At 49.4% G+C, this 25111-nt stretch overlaps 1 protein-coding gene across 4 annotated transcripts in view; it reads left to right on the top strand.

Moving 5' to 3' along the window:
• The window catches only part of smarcc1a (SWI/SNF related, matrix associated, actin dependent regulator of chromatin, subfamily c, member 1a), a 260613-nt gene that overhangs the window by 143695 nt on the left and 91807 nt on the right, over nt 1–25111 (top strand). For all 4 annotated transcript variants that reach the window (XM_038808949.1, XM_038808946.1, XM_038808948.1 and 1 more), the window contains exon 21: nt 18049–18210. In XM_038808949.1, coding sequence (XP_038664877.1) covers nt 18049–18210 — 162 coding nt within the window. The remainder of the gene's footprint in view (nt 1–18048; nt 18211–25111) is intronic.

Consider the following 25111-nt stretch of genomic DNA (forward strand, 5'->3'; position numbering starts at 1 on the left):
GTTCTCCGGGGGGAGCCCAAACTTCCCTTCCAGCTCACCCAGGCTCGCCAACTTCCCGTCTATGAACAGTTTCCCCAGCCTCCTGACACCTGCCCTGTGCCAACTCAGGAATCCGCCATCAATTCTCGCCGGAACAAACCGGTGGTTCCCCCGTATCGGGGACCCCATCGAGGCCCCCAACTCCCCCCTGTGCCACCTCCATTGCCCCCAAATCTTGAGGGTAGCTGCCACCACCGGGCTTGTGGTATACCTCGTTGGAGGGAGCGGCAGCGGCGCTGGCGCCGTTACCAGCGCTTCCAGGCTCGTGTCCACACAGGATGCCATCTCCATCCTCTTCCATGCTGCCCCCTCCCCATCCATTACCCACTTGCGCACCATCGCTGCGTTGACAGCCCAATAATACCCACAGAGGTTGGGCAGCGCCAACCCCCCCCCTATCCCTGCCCCGCTCCAGAAACACCCTTCTCACCCTCGGGGTCCTGTGCGCCAACACAAATCCCGTAATGCTCCTGTTAACCCGCCTGAAAAAGGCCTTCGGGATAAGGATGGGGTGGCACTGGAACAAGAACAGAAACCTCGGGAGCACTGTCATTTTGACTGACTACACCCTACCCGCCAGAGACAGCGGCAGCATGTCCCACCTCTTAAACTCCTCCTCCATTTGCTCCACCAGCCTTGTGAGGTTAAGCTTATGCAAGGCCCCCCAGCTCCTGGCCACTTGAACCCCCAAGTAACTGAAGCTCCTCTCTGCCCTTTTCAGCGGGAGCCTCCCAATCCCCCCCTGGTGTACCACAAACAGCTCGTTTTTCCCAAAGTTAAGCTTATACCCTGAGAAATCCCCAAATTCTCGGAGAATCCCCATCACCACCGGCATTCCCTCCACCGGCTCCGCCACATACAACAAAAGGTCGTCCGCGTAGAGCGACACTCGGTGCTCCTCCCCACCCCGGACCAGCCCCCTCCAATCCCCCGACTCGCTCAGCGCCATAGCCAGGGGTTCAATTGCCAGTGCAAAAAGTAGGGGGGACAGGGGACACCCCTGCCTCGTCCCTCGGTATAGTCGAAAATACTCCGACCTCCTCTTATTTGTGGCCACACTTGCCATCGGGGCCTCATACAACAGCCTCGCCCAACTGACAAACCCCTCCCCAAACCCGAACCTTTCCAGCACCTCCCACAGGTACCCCCACTCGACCTTATCAAAGGCCTTCTCCGCATCTACCGCCACCACTATCTCCGCCTCCCCTTCTACCGCCACCACTATCTCCGCCTCCCCTTCTACCGCCGGCATCATTATGACATTCAATAGCCTCCGTATATTAGTGTTCAGCTGCCTCCCCTTCACAAACCCTGTTTGATCCTCTGGAATAACCTGCGGCACACAGTCCTCAATCCTCGTGGCTAAGATCTTTGCCAACAACTTGGCGTCCACATTCAAGAGTGAGATCAGCCTGCATGACCCACACTGCAGGGGATTCTTGTCTCGCTTAAGAATCAAGGAGATCAGCGGCCGAGACATCGTCGGGGACAAAGCCCCCCCCTCCCTTGCCTCGTTAAAGGTCCTAACCAACAGGGGGCCCAGCAGGTCTGCATACATCTTGTAAAATTCAACCGGGAACCCATCCGGCCCCGGCGCCTTACCCGACTGCATGTTCCCTATCTCGTTGACCAGCTCCTCAAGCTCAACTGGCGCCCCCAGACCCTCCACCCGTCCCTCCTCCACTCTCGGAAATCTCAACCAGTCTAAAAAGCCCCCCCCCCCCCCCCCCCCCCCCCCTCCCCCTCCGCCGGAGGTTCGGACCGATATAGTCTCTCATAGACGTCCCTGAAGACCCCATTAATGTCTACCCACCACCGCACCACATTTCCTCCCCAATCTTTAACACCACCAATCTCCCTGGCCGCATTCCGTTTACGGAGCTGGTGTGCCAGCATCCTGCTCGCCTTCTCCCTATACTCGTACACCGCACCTTGAGCCTTTCTCCATTGAGCCTCCGCCTTTCTGGTGGTCAACAATTCGAACTCAGCCCGCAAGCTGCGCCGCTCCCTCAGCAATCCCTCCTCCGGGGCCTCCGCGTACCTCCTGTCCACCGTCACCATCTCCCCCCACCAATCTCTCCCTTTCTCTCTGCTCCCCTCTCTCCCTGTGGGCCCGAATGGAGATCAACTCTCCCCAATCCACCGCCTTCAGCGCCTCCCAGAGTGTCCCCACTCGGACCTCCCCATTATCGTTGGCCTCTAGATACCTCTCGATACATCCTCGAACCCACCCGCTCACCACCTCGTCCGCCAGCAGCCCCACCTCCAAGCGCCACAACGGGCGCTGGTCCCTCCCAATGCGGGGCATGGTCCGAAATGGCTATCGCCGAGTACTCGGCGTCTACTACCCTCTCAATCAGCGCCCTACTCAAAACAAAAAAATTGATCCGGGAGTAGGCCTTATGCACATGGGAGAAGTATGAAAATTCCCTGGCCCTCGGCCTCGCGGACCTCCAAGGATCCACCCCTCCCATTTGGTCCATAAACCCCCTCAGCAACTTAGCCGCCGCAGGCCTCCTACCCGTCCTGGAACTGGATTGATCCAGTGGCGGATCTAGCACCGTGTTGAAACACCCCCCCCCCCCCCCCCCCCCCCCCCCTGACCCCGGCTGCTCCTGCCACCCCAATTACCCTCCCCAGTGTCACACACCCATTCCCCCAATGCCGACCCCGCCCCCTGCTTCTCCAGCGCGGTAGAAAAGCCTGCGCCCCCATTCCAAGCCCCGCCCCCCCGACCCAAAACGCGGGAAGACAGGCACATGACCCAACAGGGCCGCGAATCCCACCCAAACCCGCAACCAGTGAAATAATAAAAATCCCAACATGATAAAACACCCAAATAAACAGTTAACAGTCCCGAAAAGCAGACAAGAAAAAACAGAACAGCAAAAAAAACATCGTCCAATAGAACCAAAAATAAAAAAGTGAAAGGATATCAAGGAGGCTGTGTACAATGTTCCCCAGCCCCCAGTCTTCAGTTCAAGTCCAGCTTCTCTCCCTGGACAAAGTCCAGGCCTCCTGAACAGAGCCTGTCTCCTGAACCTACTTGCATCATCTGCTGGTATCGACCCGGCATGGTAGCCACTCCAAACCCCATACGTTCCTTATAAATGTCCGAGACGCTCCCTTCTCCTACCCACCCTCTGGAAACTATCCTGTCCTGAATCCACCTTAGCGGTTGGAGCGGGAAGGTTGACACCTGTTTACGTAGGAAGTCCTGCACCTGCAGATACCTGAATTTGTTTCCCCTTGCCAACCCAAACTTCTCCTCCAGCGCCCTCATACTCTGAAAGATCCCCTCTATAAACATATCCCCCATCCTCTCAATCACTGCTCTCCGCCATATCTGAAACCCCCCTCCAATCCATACTTCCCGGGGCAAACTGGTGATTATTGCAGATTGGGGACCAGACCAATGCTCCCTCTGCTCCCACATGTCTCCTCCATTGCCCCAGACTCTCAGGGCCGCCTCCACCATGGGGCTAGTGGAGTACCGTGCTGTCGGGAATGGCAGGGGCGCAGTTACCAACGCCCCAAGACTGGTGCCCTTGCATGAAGCCGCCTCCATACGCTCCCATGCCATCCCCTCCCCCACCAGCCACTTCCTGATCATGGCTATATTCGCCGCCCAGTAATAGTTACTAAAATTTGGCAACGCCAGCCTGCCCTCTCCCCAACTCCACTCAAGCATTCCTTCCTTACTCGTGGGGTCTTGCCCGCCCAAATAATGCCAGTGATCACTTTGTTGACCCGTTTAAAAAAGGACCGGGGAATAAATATGGGGAGACCTTGAAACACGAACAGGAATCTCAGGAGGACCGTCATCTTCATCCTTTGCACCCTCCCAGCTAATGACAATTGGAAATCGTCCCATCTCCGAAAATCGTCCTTCATTTCGTCTACTAGTCGGGCCAGTTTTAATTTATGCAGCCGGTCCCATTCCCACGCCACTTGAATGCCTAGGTACCTAAAGCTTCCCCCTACTAATCTAAAAGGCAGCTCTCCCAATCGCCTCTCCTGTCCCCTCACCTGGACCGCAAACATCTCCCTTTTCCCCATATTTATCTTATACCCCGAAAACCGTCCAAATTCCCCTAGAATCCTCATGATTTCTTCCATCCCCTCTATTGGGTCCGATACGTACAGCAGCTGGTCGTCTGCATAGAGAGAGACTCTGTGCTCCCCCCCCCCCACCCACCCCCAATCCAGATCAGCCCCTTCCAGCCCATTGAAGCTCTCGGAGCAATTGCCAATGGCTTTATAACTAGCGCGAACAACAGTGGGGAGAGGGGGCATCCCTGTCTCGTCCCCCTTTGCAGTCTAAAATAGTCCGATGTTGTCCTATTCGTCCATACGGTTGCCACAGGAGCCTGATACAGCATCCTGACCCAGTCAATAAAGCCCCGCCCAAATCTGAACCGTCCCAGTACCTCCCACACATACTCCCATTCTACCTGGTCAAAAGCCTTCTCGGCGTCCATTGCGATCACTACCTCCACCTCCCTACCTTCTGGGGGCATTATGATCACGTTTAACAACCTTTTTACATTGGCCAACAACTGCCTGCCCTTAACAAACCCTGTCTGGTCCTCCCCAATGATGTCCGGAACACAATCCTCAATCCTGAAGGACAAAATTTTGGCCAGCAGTTTGGCGTCCACATTCAAGAGGGATGTCGGTCTGCAGGATTCGCACAGCTTCGTGTTCTTGTCCTGCTTCAGAATCAGCAAAATCGTGGCCTGTGATATCGTCGGGGGCAGCACCCCTCGTTCCCTTGCCTCATTGAACATCCTCATCAACACCGGCCCCAATATCCCAGAGAACTTTTTATAAAATTCCACTGGGTACCCGTCCGGCCCCGGGGCTTTACCTGACTGCATGGCCTTCAGACCCTCCACTATCTCTTCCAACCCGATCGGGGCCCCCAGCTCTTCTACCAGCTCCCCGTCAACCTTTGGGATATCCAGCCCCCCCCCAAGAAGTGCCTCACCCCCTCCGGCCCTGTAGGGGGTTCCGACCTATGCAGCCTACTGTAGAAATCCCTAAACGCCTTATTTACCCCTGCTGAATCTCTAACCAGCTTCCCATCTCTGTCATTTACTTTCCCTATTTCCCTCTTTCTAAGCTGCTGTGGAAGCATTCTGCTGGCCTTCTCTCCATACTCATAGATTGCCACCCTCACCTTTCTCAGCTGCTCCATTGCCCTCCCTGTGGTTAACAAGCTGAACTCCGCCTGTAGTCTCCGCCGTTCCTTTAAAAGCCCTGCCTCTGGGGTCTCCGCATACCTCCTATCAATCTGTAGTATCTCCTTTACCAGTCGGTCCGTCTCTGCCCTGTCCACCTTCTCCCTATGGGCCCGTATCGAGATCAGCTCCCCTCTGACCACCGCCTTCAGTGCCTCCCACACCACCGCTGCTAAAATTTCTCCCGTGTCGTTAACCTGCAGGTAGTTCAAAATACATTTCCTCAGCCGCTCGCACACCCCTTCGTCAGCCAAAAGTCCCACATCCAACCTCCAGTGCGGTCGCTGGTTACTGTCTTTAGTAACCTGCAGGTCAACCCAGTGCGGAGAATGGTCTGAGATTGTGATCGCTGAGTACCCAGTGTCCACCACCCCTGCCAGAAAAGCCCTGCTCAAAATAAAGAAATCAATCCGGGAGTAAACTTTATGCATGTGTGAGTAGAAGGAGAACTCCTTCACCCTTGGCTGCCCAAATCTCCATGGATCCATTCTCCTCTTCTTCTCTCTCTCCTCTTCCCCCCCCCCCCCCCCCCCCCCCCCCCCCCCAATCTGTTCCATTAACCCTTTTAGTTCCTTTTCTGGCACCCTGCCCGTTTTCGAACTTGACCGGTCCAAGCCAGGATCAATAACTGTGTTGTAAGTCCCCTCCCATGACCAATCTGTATGAGTCCAGGTCTGGTATCTTCCCCAGCATCTTCTTTATAAACTCCACATCATCCCAATTTGGAACATACACATTTACTCATACCATCTGCACCCCCTCCAGTTTCCCACTGACCATAATGTAACGACCCCTCACATCCAAGACTATTTTACCCCCCTCAAACACCACCCGCTTATTGATCAGGATCGCGACCTCTCTAGTCTTTGAATCTGATCCCGAGTGAAAGACCTGACTGACTCAGCCTTTCCTCAATCTAATCTGGTCAGTTACTCTGTGTCTCCTGCAACATTACCATGTCCGCCTTCAGTCCCCTAAGATGCGTGAACACACATGCCCTCTTGACAGACCCATTTACATTCTCTTGACATAGGCTCTTGACATTCCAGGTGATCAGCCTAGTTGGGGGCTCATTGCCCCCACCCTTCGCCGATCAACCATCCCCTTTTTTGGGCCCGCCTCCGGCCCATGCTCCGCACCTCCACCAGCCCGCCCCCAAGCAGTCTCCGGCCGCCAACCTCCTCTTTGTCCCTCAGCCCAAGTCCCTCCCTCGTCAGCAGAACATTCTCTCCCCCCCCCCCCCCCCCCAACACTCTGTAACCCAACCCTTTAATAAACCGAACATATGCACACACCCCACTAAGCTTCTGTGATTTAGCCCGCCCAGCTAGCTTGGTGGCCCCCATCCCTGGCGCCGGATAGTCTCCCACCTATTGTTCCCTCCTCCCCCTCCACTCATACAAACAAACTCCAACATCAAACAGTCCCCACAAAATTGCCTGAGAGAAAAACCAAAATCTAAACAAGCACACCTCCATCCCCCAACAGTGCAAATCAAAACCTTAATTCACTCAGCTCTGCCACTGGTCCCAAATCAATACAGAAGGCATTACAAACAGCTTCCACAAACTAAAAAACGGGAAAGTTTTTAAAAGAACAGTAAAACAAAAAGAACCATGAACGTTGCAGCAAAGTTCAAAAGTTCTCAGTCCACCACCACCAGTCCTTTTTTTTTCACGAAGTCCAGCGCGTCCTCTGGCGACTCAAAATAAAAGTGCAGTTCCTTGTAAGTGACCCAGTGACGGGCCGGATACAACAGTCTGAACTTCAGCTTTTTCGTAAAAAGGACCGATCTAATCTGGTTGAAGCCTGCTCTTCTCATGGCCACCTCCACACTCGGGTCTTGGTAGACCCACAGGATACTGTTGTCCCATTTACAGCTCAGTGTCTTACGGCCCACTGTAGAATGCGCTCCTTATCCTAGTACCTGTGCAATCTCACCACCATTGCCCTCGGGTGGTCTCCCATTTGCGGCTTCCTCGCGCGTGCTCTGTGAGCCCTGTCCACCTCCAAGGGTTGGGAGGATACACCACCCCCCAGCAGCTTCTCAAACATGTCTGCGATGTATGCCGCAGCATCCGCTCCTTTGGACCTCTCCGGGAGCCCAACAATTCTCAAGCTCTGCCGGCGCGACCTGTTCTCTAGGTCCTCCACCTTCTCCAGGAGCCTTTTCTGCTTGTCTGTCAGCATCCCCACCTCCAACTCCACCGCAGTTTGATGTTCCTCCTGGTCAGCCAGCACCTTCTCGACTTTCTGGATCGCCCGATCTTGGGCGTCCAATCTAAAATCCAGCCGCTCAATTGACTCTTTAATCGGGTCCAAGCAGTCCTGTTTCTGCTTAGCAAAGCCTTCCTGAATAACTTGTATCAGCTGCTCTGTTGACCGCTGGGTCAACAAACCAGAGGTCCGGTCCTGCGCCATGCTGTCTCCCGCTGCAGCTTCAGCCCAAGCCTTCTCTGTCTTTCTGTTTCTGCCTTTACGAGCACTTCTAGTCCTTCTCTCCAAGCACCAATGTGGGAATTCAGTACACAATTACCTCTGTCATCAGTTTTACAATTCAAGTCGGGGGACAAGGTCCAAAAGTCCGACCCGAGCGGGAGCCACCAAATGTGCGACTTGCTCCTTCATAGCAGCCACCGGACGTCCCTTTGATGATTCTTAAATATTGAATGTTCCTGCCTCTCCCACCCTTTCTGGCAATGTGCTCCAGATTTTCACCACCCTCTGCGTGAGAAAACCTTTCCTTCAATCCCTGTTAAATCTCCTGCCCCTTACCTTCAATCTATGCCCCCTGGTTATTGATCCCTCCACTAAGGGGGAAAGTTCCTTTTCTATCTGTGCCCCTCAATTTTGTAGCACTTCCATCAGGTTTCCCTTCAGCCTTCTCTGCACAAAGCAAGATGGTTATTGTGGTTGGAACTGACATGATTGACTTCCAGCAGTTAACTGCAGAAGCTGCTTGATATTGTATTGGCCCACCCATATTCAGCTACTTCAGCCATGACATTCCCTCAACATGAGGTCAGAAGTGGGATGCTTGCTGAAGCCGTCTGTGCTCGTATGCAGTACAACCTGGACAACATTCGAGCTTGGGCCAATAAATAGCAAGTAACATTTGCACCGTACAAGTACCAGGTAATGACCATCTCTGGTGAGCGGACTGAACCATCTCCCCATGACATTCATTGGCCAGAAACGTGAGTAACTGGATCTCGAGTCAGCACAGGAGGGAGATAGAGAACCTAGTGGCATGGTGTAACGACAAGAATTTCTCCATCAAAGTCAGCAAAGCTAAGGAGCTGGTCATTGACTTCAGGAAACATCGCATCGTACACACCCCTATCTGCATCAATGGTGCCGAGGTGGAGATGGTTGAAGCACAATAGAAAGATCCTATCTGGCTGCATCACAGGTTGGTTATGGCAACTGCTCGGCCCAAGACCGCAAGAAACTATAGTCATGAACACCGCCCAGTCCATCATGTAAACCTACCTCCCATCCATTGACTCTGTCTACATCTCCCGCTGCCTTGGGAAAGCAGGCAGCATAATTAAAGACCCCTCCCAGCCGGGTTATTCTCTCTTCCAACTTCTTCCATCGGGCAGGAGGTACAGAAGTCTGATTGCACTCACTAACAGATTCAAAAGCAGCTTCTTCCCTGCTGTTACCAGACTCTTGAATGACCCTCTTACGGACTGAACTGATCTCGCCAAGCATCTTCCCTACTGAGTAGCACTACACTCTGTATGCGTCACCCGATGTCTGTGTTTATGTATTTACATTATGTATCTATCGTATGTTCTATGTTTTGTCATGTATGGAACGATTTGTCTGGACTGTATGCAGAACAATATTTTTCACACTACATGTGACGACCCCAAATCTGAAGTCTGTTGATCAACTGAGACACAGGTTGGAAGTGTGATGGTATAATGTCCACTTAGTGGGGTGAGTATAGCTCAAACTTCAACATAGAACCATAGAATAGAAATCACTACAGTGTAGAAGGAGGTTATTTGGCCCATCAAGTCTGCACCCAGCCTCTGAATCAGTACTCTACCTCGGCCCAATCCTGCACCCTATCCCAATAACCCCACCTAACTGTTGGCCCTGAGGGAAATTTAGCATAGTTGATCCACCTAATCACACATTTTTGAATTGTGGGAGGACAGGAGCACCTGGAGGAAATGCACACAGACTCAGGCGAACGTGCAAACCCCACACAGACAGCCAAGGCTGGGATTGAACCCACACCTCTGACGCTGTGAGGCAGCAGTGCTAGCCACTGTGCCATCAACATCATCTAGGACACGACCATCTGCTTGATCGGCACCAGCGCCATAAACTTCAAATCCTTCACAGTGCCCATAGTGTGTACTATATACAAGATACACTGCATCAACTTCCCACGGTTCCTTTGATAGCACCTTCCAAACCCATAATCTGTACCACCTCAAAGGACAGGGCAGTGGAAGCATGGGAACATTGCGAACTGACAGTTCTATTCCAAGCAACACACTATTGTGATTTGGAACTATATTGTCTTTGCTCACACTGGTTGTGTCAAAATCTTTCCTAAAAGCTCTGTTGGTGTACCACACCAGCTGAAATGTAGGAGTCAAGAAGATGGCTTACTGATACCTTCTCTTGTTCTGAATTTTTTTTATTCAAGACATCTTCATGTTGTATACAAAACACACCATACGATACAACACAGTCAACTTTAAAGAAGTATATCCCAACAGCCATCCCCGTCTTAAATTCTATCTGCCCTGCTTTATAACTATACTGTAAATAATATAAAATGCAGGCCCACCCACCGCGCTGTCACTTGTCAATACTTAAAGAAGGGTGTGAACAGCCCCCCACCTTGAGTGGAACTCTCCTCCCCTGATGGCAAACTTTATCTCTGAACCACTCTATCCCCTCTCGCCCCACACCCTGTACCTTGAGTCCAGCCTTGCTGGGGTAAATCTCGGATTGTCACAGATTGGTGCCCACAGCAGCATGCCCTATCTTAACATGTTGCCTGATGTGGTTCCAGGTCCTCAATGTGGCAACCCCCCTATGGAATTATGGAGTATTTTGCCAGTGAGAACAGAAGAGATGCCATCACCAGTGCCCTCAGACTTGTCCCCCTGCATGAAGCCTCCTCCATTCGTTCCCACGCCGATCCTTCCTCTGTGACCCACTTCCAAACCTATCCGTGTGCGCTGCCCAGTAATAATTTGGGAATGCCAAACCACCTGACTACCTGTCTCGCTCCAAAAATATCTTCCTGAGTCTTGGGTGCGTTGTCCATACAAAGTCTGAAATCATCCTGTTCTTGCCCTCATAAGAAAAGATTTGGGCAAGAAGATCAGGAGGGTCTGAAAGACAAATACTTTGGGAGGACCATCATCTTCACGGTCTGGATCCTTCCTGCCAAAGATAACGGGAAAACATCCATCTCTTAGTCTTCCTTCACCCCATCTACCAGATTGGCCAAGTTTAATTTACACAACTGTACCCAATTACGTGCCACCTGGATTCCTAGATACCTAAAGCTCGCCCTAACCAGCTGGAACAATCACCTCTCCGAATCCATTCTCCTAAGCATTGACCGGAAAAAGGTCTTTCCCACATTGAGCTTATATCCTGAGAACGAGCCAAATTTTGTCAGTATCCCTCAAACTTCAGTCTATACTGTGATATATAACGGCAGATCATTCACATGCCGGGTGACTTTGTGCAGCACCCCTCTTCTCTATTCCTCTCCACTCCGTCAACATCCTAAGCGCCATTGCTAATGGTTTGATTGCCAGTGCAAAGAGCAATCGAGACAGTCAGCATTCCTGCCTTGTTACCAGTTGCAAGCTAAAATATCCCAAAATAATAGTGTTTGTATGCACACTTGCTGTATAACCATCTAATCCAGTCAACAAATCCTGGCCCAAGACCAAATAGCCCTAGTATTTCGAAAAAATACTTCCACTCAACCTGATCAAAAGCTTTTTCTGCGTTGATTGATATTAGCACCTCCATTCCTGGCCCAACAGTCATCACCACATTTAATCATCTCTTGGTATTTGATGATATGGCAGTCCCAATCTTTGCACATGTTTCTCATCCGCCAGCAAACCTACATCGAACCTCCATTGCGGTCGTTGGGATGCCCCCTTTCTCCATGCATAGATCCACAAAGCATGGCGCATGATAGAGCACAACAATGCCAAATATTATGATCCTCCCACCCCTGCCAGCAATGTCTTATCCATAAGAAAAAAAATTGATATAGGAGCACACCTGATGTATGCGTGAAACAATGAACTCTCTCGCTCTCAGGTGTCCAAATCCCATTGGGTCCACTACCCCATCTTATACATGAACCCCAACAGCTCCTTCGTTACTCTGGACTTCAGGGACTTGGGGCACAACAGGTCCACCAAAGGGTCAAGCACAGTATTAAAATCTGCATCCATGATAAACCAATGCGTATCCACGTTTGGCATCTTAGCAAATAGCTTCTTCGCAAAATCACCATCATCCCAATTGGGGGCATAAACATTCACCAAACCTACGGGCACTCCCTCCAATCTGCCACTGACCACCACGTATCTACCCCCTGGGTCTCCCACTACGTTGCTCGCTGAAAATGCTACCCGTGAACCAATAAGCATTGCCGTCCCTCTCATCTTTGAATTAAACCCTAAATGGATTCCACCCACCCCTTCCTAAACCTCATTTGGTCTTTGATCCCAAGCTGAGTCTCTTGTATAAAACTCTTGTCTGCCTTTAAACTTTTTAAGTGGACGAACAGTCGAGATCTCTTGATTGGCCCATACAATCCCCTTGCATTTCTCGATCAGTCTGGTAGAGGAGGATCCACACACTCTCTCCTCCCCTCCCCCCATTCCGATCAGCCACATCCAGAGCCTAGTGTGCTTCCCCTGGCCCCTGTCTCTCCCATCTCCTGGCTCCCCTCAAGGTGGTTGTCGTCCCCATCCCCTCCACCCAGTGACTCCATAGGAAAGCCGTCAACGTCAGCGACCCATCCCTCTTTCCACATTCCCATCCTTCCCAAAGAAAGACCCACTGCCTCCCCGCCCCCGCCGGGCCCGGCTCTTTCCCCCACTTCTCTTCTATTAACAAACATTTGTGACCTCCTCCCTGAGGTTAAAAATTGGCTTCATTAAAGCCAAAAACCTCTAAGTGTCCCCCTCCTTACTGCCCATCCCTCACTGCACCACCACCACTCCCCCGCGTGCATCCCATAAAACTCCAAATAGGTTCAAAACCCCTAATACCTATACCCAGAATACGGGGCGGCAAATGTTGCAGAACTCTATAAACTCCATATTAAATGTGCAAAGTGAATAACAATAACGAAGGTAAACAATAACATCGAACTTATAAACTATACAGTCCTTTAACCCCCCCCCCTCCTTAAGTACAATACCACAATTCAGCCTTGCAAGTGAACCTATGTAAGAACCAACATCCTCAAATATCCCCGAATCCATGATCTTTTATAAATTGATCCATCTCTTCCATTGTGTCAAAAATAATACTCCTTTCCTCCATGTATGACTCACAAATGAATTGGGTATATCATACCAAACCGAACCTTGTTTTTGAAAAGAGCACCCTTGTTCTTTTTTAGTAAGAAGTCTTACAACACCAGGTTAAAGTCCAACAGGTTTGTTTCAAACACGAGCTTTCGGAGCACGGCTCCTTCTTCAGGTGAATGGAAAGGCTTGTTCCAGAAATGTTCTTTTTTAGGCCAGCCCTTCTCTTGGCCAACTCTGTTCCCATGTTTTGGAAAATATGGACCATGTGACCTTCCAAGATACTTGCAGGTCTCCTTAGCCCACTTCAGAATCCTTTCCTTGTCTCGGTACCCGTGTAGCCTCACAATAATTGCATGTGGCCACTCTCCAGCTATCTGCTTTCCCCCAGCGACTGATGAGCTCGATCCATTTCTGAGGATGATCAAAGACCCCCCCCCCCCAAAACCAACCAGCTTCTCAAACATTTTAGCCACAAATTCTGTGACTTTTGTTCCTTCACTGCTTTTCAAGTACCCCCATGATTCTTAAGTTCTGCCTCCATGGGTGGGTCTCAAGTTCGTCAGCCTTCTCCCTCAGCCTTTCCTACCTCTCCGCCATTACCAGCATAGCAATCGGATCCTCATGGTCAATCACTGATTGCTCAACCTTCTGCATCTCCAGACTCGGCTCTATTCTCTCCATGGTCTTTATTGGCTCTCCATGGCCGCCTTAATGGCTATACAACTTCCGCTAGGTCCTCCGAGGCTTCCAGCCTCTGTTTCTTGAATTCTGCCGTGATAAATTCAATCAATTGCTCCTTTCACTGTTGTGTAGGTGGTGACGTTACAGGTCCCTCCACCATCTTTCCTTTCCAGTTTTACGCACATTGCCCTGGTCTGAGGAATGCCCTTTGATTGACTAGCTCCTCATTTTATTGTTTTTTGACATCCCTCTGCCGAAGGAGAAAATCAATTACCTTGATCCTCTCATTTTCTGCATGCAACATCCCAAGAAATCGCGCAAAAAGGCCCAAATATGCATCCTCGGGCAGGAGCCACTGTGCGTGTGTGTTGTGCGTGTGTACGTGCGTGTGTGTGTGTACCGTGTGTACCATGGCCATCACCGGAGGTCCACTGATCTTGTCTCAAGACAGCTTGGGATGAGTAGTAACTGCTAGCCTTGTCAGTGATCTGACATCCCATGAATATGATGTGGCGATGCCGGCGTTGGACTGGGGTGAGCACAGTAAGAAGTCTTACAACACCAGGTTAAAGTCCAACAGGTTTGTTTCAAACACGAGCTTTCGGAGCACTGCTCCTTCCTCACCTGATCCCATGAATAAGTATAAATAAGAATTCATATTCTTTTTCAGCACCTTTTTTGTTCTCCTCTCCTTCCTGCTCATTATCAGTCACTTATTGGTTACATAAACGATGCTTTTACAAATGTTTTATTCTTGTCTTTAACTTGTACTTAAGTTAGGGTAAGGCCTAGGATGGTCAAGGACATCAGCTGCCTGCAATTTATATACTGTTTCAAACAAATGGGAAGGTCTTCAGCATCACCCAGGGTTCCCTCAGACGCCAAATGGGGGATACAAAATGTGCTTTTTCTTCTTATGCCTCTGCAAAAGGCAAGAAAAATGTTGCTTCATTGCCAGAGTAAATATGTGCATTTACTAAACCAGAATAATCACATTTGGTTGATGGGTCTTTAAAATATTAATGAGACAACAGAGCGCAGTCCTTGTCTGACCTTGTTAGAGCTTTACTGTTTAATGAGCTGTCGACCTTCACTCTGCCACACATGATTATGACAGATTAATGCAACGCTTGTCTTTGGCTTCAACAATGAAATTGAATAAATGGAATCATTCGTCTGACTGTGTTGTCTACCTTCTCTTTTAGAAGGGTGTATGATTGTTGAAATTTCATGTCCTGGAAGGTGATACCTATACAACGGTGGTGACCTGTGTTTGCTGCTGGAGCCAGCAGGCAATAAGACAGACAACTTATTTAACCCCTGTGATTACTGTGATTTTGAGGGTTAGGAGAATTGGAAGGGGCATATCAGTGGGTAGTTGCATGTTCCATCCCAGGATATCTGGTTGACATTTCTGCAATTCTCTGAACAGCCGTTACCTCTTGGCTTCAGAATTATTTGAAGAACCTTTCTTTTTAATAAAAGGATAGATTACAGAAGATAGTACTGTTCTCCTAGTTAAGATGGTTGAGAGGAGATTTGATACTCAAAATCATGAGGTGGCTGGATAAGAGTAGCTAGTTGAGTGCCAAAGGGATCAGTGCTGGGAAGTGAACGTACTATTGGGTGGCACAGTGGTGAGCAGAGAGCCACGGATCCAGGTTTGATTCCCGGCTTGGGTCACTGTCTAGTGTGGAGTCTGCACGTTCTCCCCATGTCTGCGTGGGTTTCCTCCGGGTGCTCTGATTTCCTCCCACATGTCCCGAAAGACGTGCTGTTAGTAATTTGGACATTCTGAATTCTCCCTCTGTGTACCCAAACAGGCGCCAGAATGTGGTGACTAGGGTCTTTTCACGGTAACTTCATTGCAGTGTTAAAGCCTACTTGTGACAATAAACATTATTATTATTGTTGCCAAGTTTGCTGCTACAAATATAGGTAGGAAGGCAAGTTATGAGGATGGCAATCTACAGAGGGATACAGTGAGCGGCAGAATGTAATGCAGGAAAATGTGAAGTTATGCATTATTGTGAGAAGAATAAAGGAGCTGAATATGATTTAAATGGAGGAAGACTGCAGAAAGCTGCAGGACAAAGGGAACGCTAGCAGGCAAGTTCAGCGGGTAATATGGAAGGCAAATGGAAAGTTGGCCTTTATTTCAAAGGGAATGGAGTATTAAAAATCGGGAAGTCTTGCTAAAACTATACAAGGTACTTGTTACACCACACCTGGAATACCAGGAACAGTTTTGGTCCGCATATCTAATGAAAGATATACTGGATTTGGAGACAGTCCAGACAAGGTTTGTTGGGTTAATCCTGGGTTAGGGAGGGATTTTTTCCATGCTGAGCGATTGTTTCCCCTTGTGGAAGAGTCTGGGACCAGAGGGCATAATGTCAAAGTCAGAGGTGGTCCATTAAAACGGATACGAGGAGGAATTACTTCTGAGGGCAGTGAATCTGAATCTGTAGAATTCTTTACTGCAGTAGGCTGTTGCGGTTGGGTTGTTAAGTGTGTTCAAGGCTGAGATAAACATTTTTAATCAGTTAGAGAATCCAGGGTTATGAGGATAAGGCAGAAAAGTGAACATTTGAGGATTATCATTTCAGATCAGCCATGATCTCATTGAATGGAACAGACTCGATGGGTCGAATGACCTACTTCTGCTCCTTTGTCTTCTGGTCTTATGGACAGAGTAAATGGAGCGAAACTGGTCCCCCCTCGTAAATGAATCCAGAATGAGAGGGCACTGTTTTAAAAATGATTTGCAGAAGAAGCAGATGTGATGTATGAAAAGGCTTTTTCACACGATTGGTTTGTGTTTGGAAAGCATTCCGTAGAAGTGTGATGCAGGCAAATCCAATTGAGACAATCAAGACGGCATTAGATGATTACTTGAAGATAAATATGCAGGGGAAAAGGCAGGGGTGGCGTTAAGTTATAATGTTCATATGAAGAGCTGGTGCAGACATATTAGGCCAAACGGCTGCTTTCTGCAGTGGAAGCATTGTGATTTTGTCACTTGCAAATTCTCCCTATGAACTTCGTTTTTCTCTGCTCAGCAATGTGCTCTTCCATATCTTGAACTGCTTTGAGACATTTGTGAGATAGATTCTGTCTGAAACCTTTGCTCTGATAATACCACCACAAGTGTTTGAACTGGTATACAAGGGATACTTCTACTGAGTAAAATTATTAAAATAGAGTAAAATTTCAGAAGAACATGAGATTGTCATTCAGCTCCTCCTAGTCTGCTTTGCTATTCAATTTGATCATGGCTGAATGGTACCTCAATCCCATTTCCGTCACCCTTGTTCCATATCTACAAGGAGACGGTGGAGGAGTGGTAATATCACTGGATTAGGAATCCATTTGCTCAGGCTAATGCTCTGGGGACATGGGTTCAAATCCCACCTTGGCAGTTGGTAAAATATGAATTATGTTAATAAATCAGGAATATAACAAAGTTTTAGTAAGGGTGTCCATGGAATTCTTATTGATTGCTGTAAAAACCCACCTGGTTCACTTGCGCGCCTTTTATAGAAGGAAATCTGCCAATATTACCTGGTCAAGCCTACATGTGACTCCGAACCCACACCACTATCTGAAACGGCCGAGCAAGCTAATCAGTTCAAGAGCAATTAGCAATGGGCAACAAATGCTGGCCTTGCCAGTAACATCAACATCGCATGAAAGAATTTTTAAAAAATCTATTGATTCTTCTCTAAGAACCATCTATCACAGGGGTGGGCAAACTACGGCCCGCGGGCCGCATGCGGCCCGCCAAAGGTATTTCTGCGGCCCACCAAGTCATTAAAAAAAAAAAAAAAAAAATTTTTTTTTTAAATTTAAAAAAAAAAGAAATTTTTTTTTTTTAAAGGTTAATGGGTGGGGGGGCTGTTGGGTTACTTACTGGTATAGGGTGGATACGTTGACTTGAGTAGGGTGATCATTGCTTGGCACAACGTCGAGGGCCGAAGGGCCTGTTCTGTGCTGTACTGTTCTATGTTCTATATGAGGCGCCCAGAATCATAACCGGGTGAAGTAATTATTTTACTTAATATACTATGCGGCCCTTTGTGAATTGTGAATTTCTGAATGCGGCCCTTGCACGGAAAAGTTTGCCCACCCCTGATCTATCAGAAGGGGGCTTGAAAGCTTGATTTTTCCAATCATTGAAGGCCTTCCGTGGTAGTAAAAGTGCTTATCCCCAAAAAGCTGTTCATCAATTTTATGCTTGACCCATTGTTCTGGACATCCTTGACCAGAGAAAGTAGATTCTTGTTTAAATGTATCATTCTTGTTTTTTACATGTGTAAAACACTTGGTTGTCGACTCTTTGTGCATAATTCCTCAGCTCTGATAGTATAACTGTATTTTGATCAGGAAATCACATCCATCCATCACTTATTCTATTAATTTCCTATGAGGTTTCAGGAGATGCAGGAACTTCACTCTCTACTATTCCAAGCCCTTGTTAGATTTCCCATTTGACCGGTTGTTGCATTTATGAATAATTATATTTCTCTTTGCAGAGGAATTTTCCCATGTAAGGGAGGAGGTGCCAGTTGAACTGGTGGAGGCTCATGTGAAGAAAGTGCAGGAGATGGCCCAGTCTTCTGGGAAAGTGGATCCTTCATATGGCCTGGAAAACAGCGGCATTGCAGGCACTGCCCCAGAGGAACCAGAGAAAACTAGTAAGTTGTAGTGACTTTTCCTGGAAATCCAATCTGGTGTGCTTCCGACGAGACCCCCTTGCTCCCCTGATGTTATTACGTTGTGACTTGTTTCAAGCTAAGTCCCCATCAACCACTGTTTACGCTCCTCTTGCTTGCTTTGTCAGAGCTGCATTTAAAAATAAACTTGTCTTCTAAGCAATGTTCTGGCTAATGTGCAGCTTGGAAGCTAAATACTGTAGATTCTGGAAATTTGACATAAAAACCAAATGCTGGAAGTACTCCGGTTTGGCAATCTGTGGAGAGGGAAACCGAGTTGATGTTACAGGTCCTTGATCTTTCATCGGAATTGAGGAAAGATGAAAATGTAACTATTTGTGAATAAGTGAAAAGGGGCAAGAATAAAAGGGGCAGGTCTGTGATAGGGTGGAGGGCAGGAGGAATTAAATCATAAAAAGTTACATGGTGCAGAACCCAAAGAAGGAGTGTTTTGAGGCCTTGCACAGTGAGAAAATAAATGAAAGGGCAACTGCTGAATCTCCTACTTGTATGAAAAGCTGCGACTGGAAAGGGAGAAGATATCTGAGTGACTGAGGAATGGATTGGAGGGAACAGTCCATTTGGAATGCTGAAAGGTGGGGGGAGTTGGAAAGATATGTTTGGTGGTGGCATTGTACTGGAGGTGACAGAAATAGTGCAAGATAATGCGTTCAACACAGATTGGTCGGGTGGAAGGTGAGAACAAGGGCAACACTTACCATGGTTGCAGAAGGGAGGGGATGGGCTGAGAGCCAAAGTCCCTGAAATAGGTCAGAAATTGTAGACGCCCCTCTCAACCTCACTGAGGAAAATCTTTAGTTGAAAAAATATCAGAAGACAATGTAACTTTCTTTCCAAGTGCTTCCTTTGGGGAGATTAAATGCATACTGGGTGATAGCTTTGTTCAGTTATCTGTTCCATTTGTCAGCATGACTGTGGCCTTCCTGTCACTTGCCATTTCAATTGTGCACCTTGCTTCTGCTCTGGTCTTTCTGTCTTTGGTCTGCCAGTGTCCCACAGAAGCTCAATGCAAGTTTGAAGATCAACATCTAGCCTTTCAACTCTGCCCTCTGCAGCCTTCTGGACTCAACATTGAGTTTAACAATTTCAGCTTTTTTTTTTTGTTGCTGCTGTTTTTCTCGTTCCTTATTTATTCTTTTGTTTTGAATATGGGCAGCTGTATCCATTCACCCCTCATCTGAATTCATTTTGTGTTCTTCACCCATTGCCACTTATTTTGTCAAAAAGGTCTATTCAGCTTTCGTTTTAACCTGGTCACAGTCCCAATGATGTGTGCTTGACCATGTAGATGTAGAAATAGGTCAGAAATTGTAGACGCCCCTCTCAACCTCACTGAGGAAATTTCTTAGTTGAAAAAATATCAGAAGACAATGTAACTTTCTTTCCAAGTGCACCTTTGGGGAGATCAAATGCATACTGGGTGATATCTTTGTTCAGTTATCTGTTCCATTTGTAAGCATGACCGTGGCCTTCCTATCACTTGCCATTTCAATTGTGCATCTTACCGTGGACAGTTACCATTGACATTCATTTGTCTTGGGTTCCAGCAGGAATTATGACTTATTAGAAATCCGCTATTGGCGGTCTTGGCGAGGGTTTTCAATGAGGCAAGGGACAGAGGGACCCTGCCGCCGACAATGTCACAAGCCACCATATCTCTGATATCGAAGCGGGGTAAAGACCCGGAGGCGTGCGGGTCCTACAGGCCAATCTCCCTGATTAATGTAGACGCCAAGCTCCTGGCAAAGGTACTGGCGGGTAGAATGGAGGACTGTGTACCGGAGGTGATTGGGGAGGATCAAACGGGGTTCGTGAAAGGTAGGCAGCTGGCGGCCAATCTGAGGAGATTGCTCAATGTGATAATGATGCCCCCGGCGGGTAGAGAGGTGGAGGTAGTGGTGGCAATGAATGCCGAGAAGGCCTTTGACCGGGTGGAGTGGGACTATCTATGGGAGGTGCTCGGACGGTTTGGGTTCGGGGAGGGATTGGTGGATTGGATCAAATTATTATATCAGGCCCCGAGGGCCAGCGTCAGGACCAACAGAGAAGTGTCGGAGTACTTTAGGTTGTACCGAGGGACCAGACAGGGCTGCCCGCTCTCCCCGCTGCTGTTTGCGCTGGCCATAGAGCCGCTGGCGATTGCGCTGAGAGCCGCAGAGGGTTGGAAGGGGATGGTGAGGGGCGGGGTTGAACACAGGGTTTCTCTTTATGCAGACGACCTGCTCCTGTACGTGTCGGACCCAGTGGCCGGGATGGGAATTATACTGGGAATGCTGAGGAAGTTCGGCCAGTTCTCAGGATACAAATTAAATACGGTCAAGAGTGAAATGTTTGTGATCCAGGCAAGGGGCCAGGAGAACAGATTGAGAGGGCTACCGTTTAGGCTGGTTGAGGAAAATTTCCGGTATTTTGGAATCCAGGTGGCACAAGACTGGGGCAGGCTGCATAAGTTAAATTTGGCCAGGGTGGTGGAGCAAATGAAGGGAGAGTTTCTGAGATGGGATGCACTCCCGCTGTCGCTGGCAGGGAGGGTGCAGACTGTAAAGATGACAATCCTCCCTCGATTTTTGTTTATTTTTCAGTGCCTCCCGAGCTTTATCCCACAGTCCTTCTTCAAAAGAGTTAACGGGCTGATCATGAGCTTTGTCTGGGCGGGAAAATCCCCGCGGGTGAAGAAGGCGATGTTGGAGAGGAACCGCAGCGAGGGAGGGCTGGCTTTGCCGAGTCTGGTCAATTATTACTGGGCGGCCAACATCGCTATGATAAGGAAGTGGATGGTGGGTACGGGGTCTATTTGGGAGTGGGTGGAGGCGGCTTCGTGCAGGGGCTCCAGCTTGGAAGCCCTGGTCACGGCTCCTCTACCGCTGCCCGCCGGCCAAGTACACCACCAGCCCGGTAGTGGTGGCGACCCTGCGGATATGGGGCCAGTGGAGGAGGCATGTGGGGGAGATGGGGGCGTCTGTCTGGGCGCCAATCTGCGACAACCATCGGTTTGCCCCCGGCAGTATGGATGGGGGGTTCTGAGTATGGCGGCGAGCAGGGGCGGGAAGGGTGGGTGATATGTTCCTGGAAGGGAGCTTCGCGAGTTTGAGGAGCTTGGAGGAGAAATTTGTGTTGGTAAGGGGAAATGATTTTAGATACCTACAGTTGCGGGACTTTGTTCGTAGACAGGTCCCATCTTTCCCGCGCCTTCCGCCAATGGGGATCCTCGACAGAATAGTCTCTCGGAGGGAAGAAGGGGAGGGCAGAGTCTCGGGTATATATAAGGTGCTCATGAGGGAGGAAGGGTCCCAGACAGAGGAACTGAAACTTAAATGGGAGGAGGAGCTAGGCGGGGAAATGGAGGATGGGCTGTGGGCAGAGGCCCTGAGTAGGGTAAATTCGACCGCGACATGTGCTAGGCTCGGGGCTGATCCAATTTAAGGTCGTTCACCGGGCCCATATGACGGTGGCTCGGATGAGCAAATTTTTCGGGATAGAGGACAAATGCGCTAGGTGCGCGGGAGGACCAGCGAACCATGTTCACATGTTTTGGGCATGCCCTAAGCTGAGGGGGTACTGGGAGGGATTTGCGGGGGTCATGTCCCAGGTGCTAAAAACAAGGGTGGTGATGAGTCCAGGGGTGGCAATTTTTGGGGTTTCGGAAGACCCGGGCGTCCAGGGGGAGAAAGAGGCCGATGTGTTGGCCTTTGCTTCCCTGATAGCCCGGCGACGAATATTATTGGCGTGGAGGGACTCAAAGCCCCCGAAGACTGAGTGGTGGCTTGCGGACATGTCGAGTTTCCTGGGGATGGAAAAAATTAAGTTCGCCTTGAGGGGATCTGTGCAGGGGTTCACCCGGAGGTGGCAACCATTTATTGACTTCTTTGCGGGAGAGTGAGCGTCAGCAGGGGGGGGGTAGAGTAGAGTAGGAGGGAAAATATGGCGGGTAGTACCGGTGGGAGGGGAGCGGGCTTGTGCAATATGTTACGGTGGAAGTATTGAAAGTACGTGGATGTTTGCACACTTTTGCCTTTTTTGCTTCCTTTCTGATGATGTCTGTAACTGTTTATAAAGCCAAAAACTACCTCAATAAAATTGTTTATTAAAAAAAAAAGAAATCCGCTATTGATAATTGACCGCATATTTAATCTACCTTTTAAGGCTTGCGGGGAAATTGCATTTCTAACTGTGGTGATTATGGCACGGTATTGGTGCAATATGAGGATTTTTCTTGTGCTTCCCCCATCCATCCGTATGACATGTATTTTTTTTGGTCAAGAGTAGGATTGATGACCTGCCTGACTTTTGAGTGTTGGTTTATGACCATGCTGAGGAATGCAGTAGCTTGCAATGATAAGTCCCGTTGTGGAGCATCATGGGCATGTGCTACATGCATTGGAGCTGCAGTGATTGAAGGGCAAATACCACACAAGTGTAGCACTGACCATTACAACACATTTGCTGATTTGTGCTTTTTTGGGACAGTCGAAAAATCAGCTGGGTGTTCTGTTGTCTGTCTGAAATCTCCTCTCCCAATCTACATCACAATTTACTTGCAAGATGTTAGAACTGCATCCCACAAGAAGCACTGTAGGGCTTATTCAGGAACTTCAATGCATTATAGGGGAAAAGTCCATTCTGTTTTTTCCAGTGATGAAAACCACCTGGCCGTTGCAGCTCCTGTCATCATCCTTGGAGATATTTAAATCTGTGACATAAGCTGACTCCTGTGGATTCCTTGAAATTGAAATGTTGGCATTTGTCTGCTAATTTAACTTGAGTACAAGTGACATGCTGATAATTGCTGCATTTATTTGTTTTCCTGTGCCCTCGATAAATTAAGTTACTTCCTGCCTAACTAATTGAGAAAGCTACTTTGAAGTCGGTTCATTTTTTAAAAATTAGTCTCAGTTTCCTGATTGCAATTTAATGTTTAAGTTTGTGGTTCAGTGAGTTTTATTTTTCGGCCTTCACCTTTTCAGAATGGCAGTAAACGATCCCAACCTGGTTTGAGAACTAACCATGTGTGGTTTTTCTTTTTTTTTTTAAATAATTTTTATTGAAGAGATTTTTTTACATGAGAATATTTACCCCCCCCTAACCATAGACTATTACACAATATTCCCTCTTAACAGATATCCCCCCCCCCCCGTCCAACCCCCCGCGCGCGCTGTCCCTCCCCCCCCCCCCCCCCCCCCCAAAAAACAAACAAAGCAACAATTAACATCAAACATGAACTGCGAACAAATTTGTCCGCATTACAACCTTAAATAACCCACAACCCCCGTTGTTGCCCCCCCCCCCCCCCCCCCCCCCCCCCCCCCCCCCCGGGTTGCTGCTGCTGCGACCTCTGCACCCTATCTTTGAGCCAAAAAGTCGAGGAAGGGCTGTGCCACCGCCTGAAGAACCCTTGTACCGACCCTCTCAGGGCGAATTTGACCCTTTCCAACTGGATAAAGCTTGCCATGTCATTAATCCAAGTTTCCACGCTTGGAGGCCTCGCGTCCTTCCACTGTATCAGTATCCTTCTTCGCGCAACTAGGGACGCAAAGGCCAGTATTCCGGCCTCTCTCGCCTCCTGTACCCCCGGCTCCACCCCAACCCCAAAGATCGCTAGCCCCCATCCTGGTTTGACCCTGGATCCCACCACCCTCGACACCGTCCTTGCCACCCCCTTCCAGAACTCCTCCAGTGCCGGACATGCCCAAAACATATGGACATGGTTCGCTGGACTTCCCGAACACCTGACACATCTGTCCTCACCCCCAAAGAACCGACTCATCCTTGTCCCCGTCATATGGGCTCTATGTAGCACCTTAAATTGAATGAGGCTAAGCCTCGCACACGAGGAGGAAGAATTAACCCTCTCCAGGGCATCAGCCCATGTCCCATCCTCTATCTGCTCTCCCAGCTCCCCCTCCCACTTGTCTTTCAGCTCCTCTACTGATGCCTCCTCAGCCTCCTGCATTACTTTGTATATGTCCGATATCCTCCCCCCTCCGACCCAGACCCCCGATAGCACCCTATCGCTCGCCCCCCTGCTGGGGAGCAAGGGGAACCCTTCCACCTGGCGGCTAGCAAATGCCTTCACCTGCAAATGTCGAAACACGTTTCCCGGGGGGAGCCCGAATTTCTCCTCCAGCTCTCTCAGGCTCGCAAACCTCCCATCTACAAACAGATCCTTCAGCTGCCTGATGCCCACCCTGTGCCAGCTCTGAAATCCCCCGTCCATGTTCCCCGGGATGAATCTATGGTTCCCTCTTAACGGTGCCTCCATCAGACCTCCCACTTCCCCCCTGTGTCGCCTCCACTGCCCCCAGATCTTGAGGGTGGCCGCCACCACCGGGCTCGTGGTGTACCTCGTGGGAGGGAGCGGCCATGGCGCCGTTACTAGGGCCCCCAGGCTTATGTTGCCACAGGACGCCCTCTCCATTCGTTTCCAAGCTGCCCCCTCCCCTTCCATCATCCACTTGCGCACCATCGACACATTAGCCGCCCAGTAATACCCCGAAAGGTTGGGTAATGCCAGCCCCCCACTCTCCCTACTCCGCTCCAAGAAGACCCTCCTCACCCTTGGGGTGCCATGCGCCCACACGTAGCTCATGATGCTGCTCGTCACCTTTTTGAAAAAGGCCCTAGGGAGGAAGATGGGCAAGCACTGAAATAAAAACAAAAACCTTGGGAGGACCGTCATTTTAACAGACTGCACTCTACCCGCCAGCGACAGCGGCACCATGTCCCACCTTTTAAATTCCTCCTCCATCTGTTCCACCAGCCTAGTGAAGTTCAACTTGTGGAGAGTCCCCCAGTTCCTAGCCACCTGCACCCCTAAATATCTAAAACTCTTTCCTGCTCTCTTCAACGGGAGTCTCCCGATTCC

This window comes from Scyliorhinus canicula, chromosome 10 (assembly GCF_902713615.1).
Source record: "Scyliorhinus canicula chromosome 10, sScyCan1.1, whole genome shotgun sequence".
NCBI classification, from domain to species: Eukaryota; Metazoa; Chordata; class Chondrichthyes; order Carcharhiniformes; family Scyliorhinidae; genus Scyliorhinus; species Scyliorhinus canicula.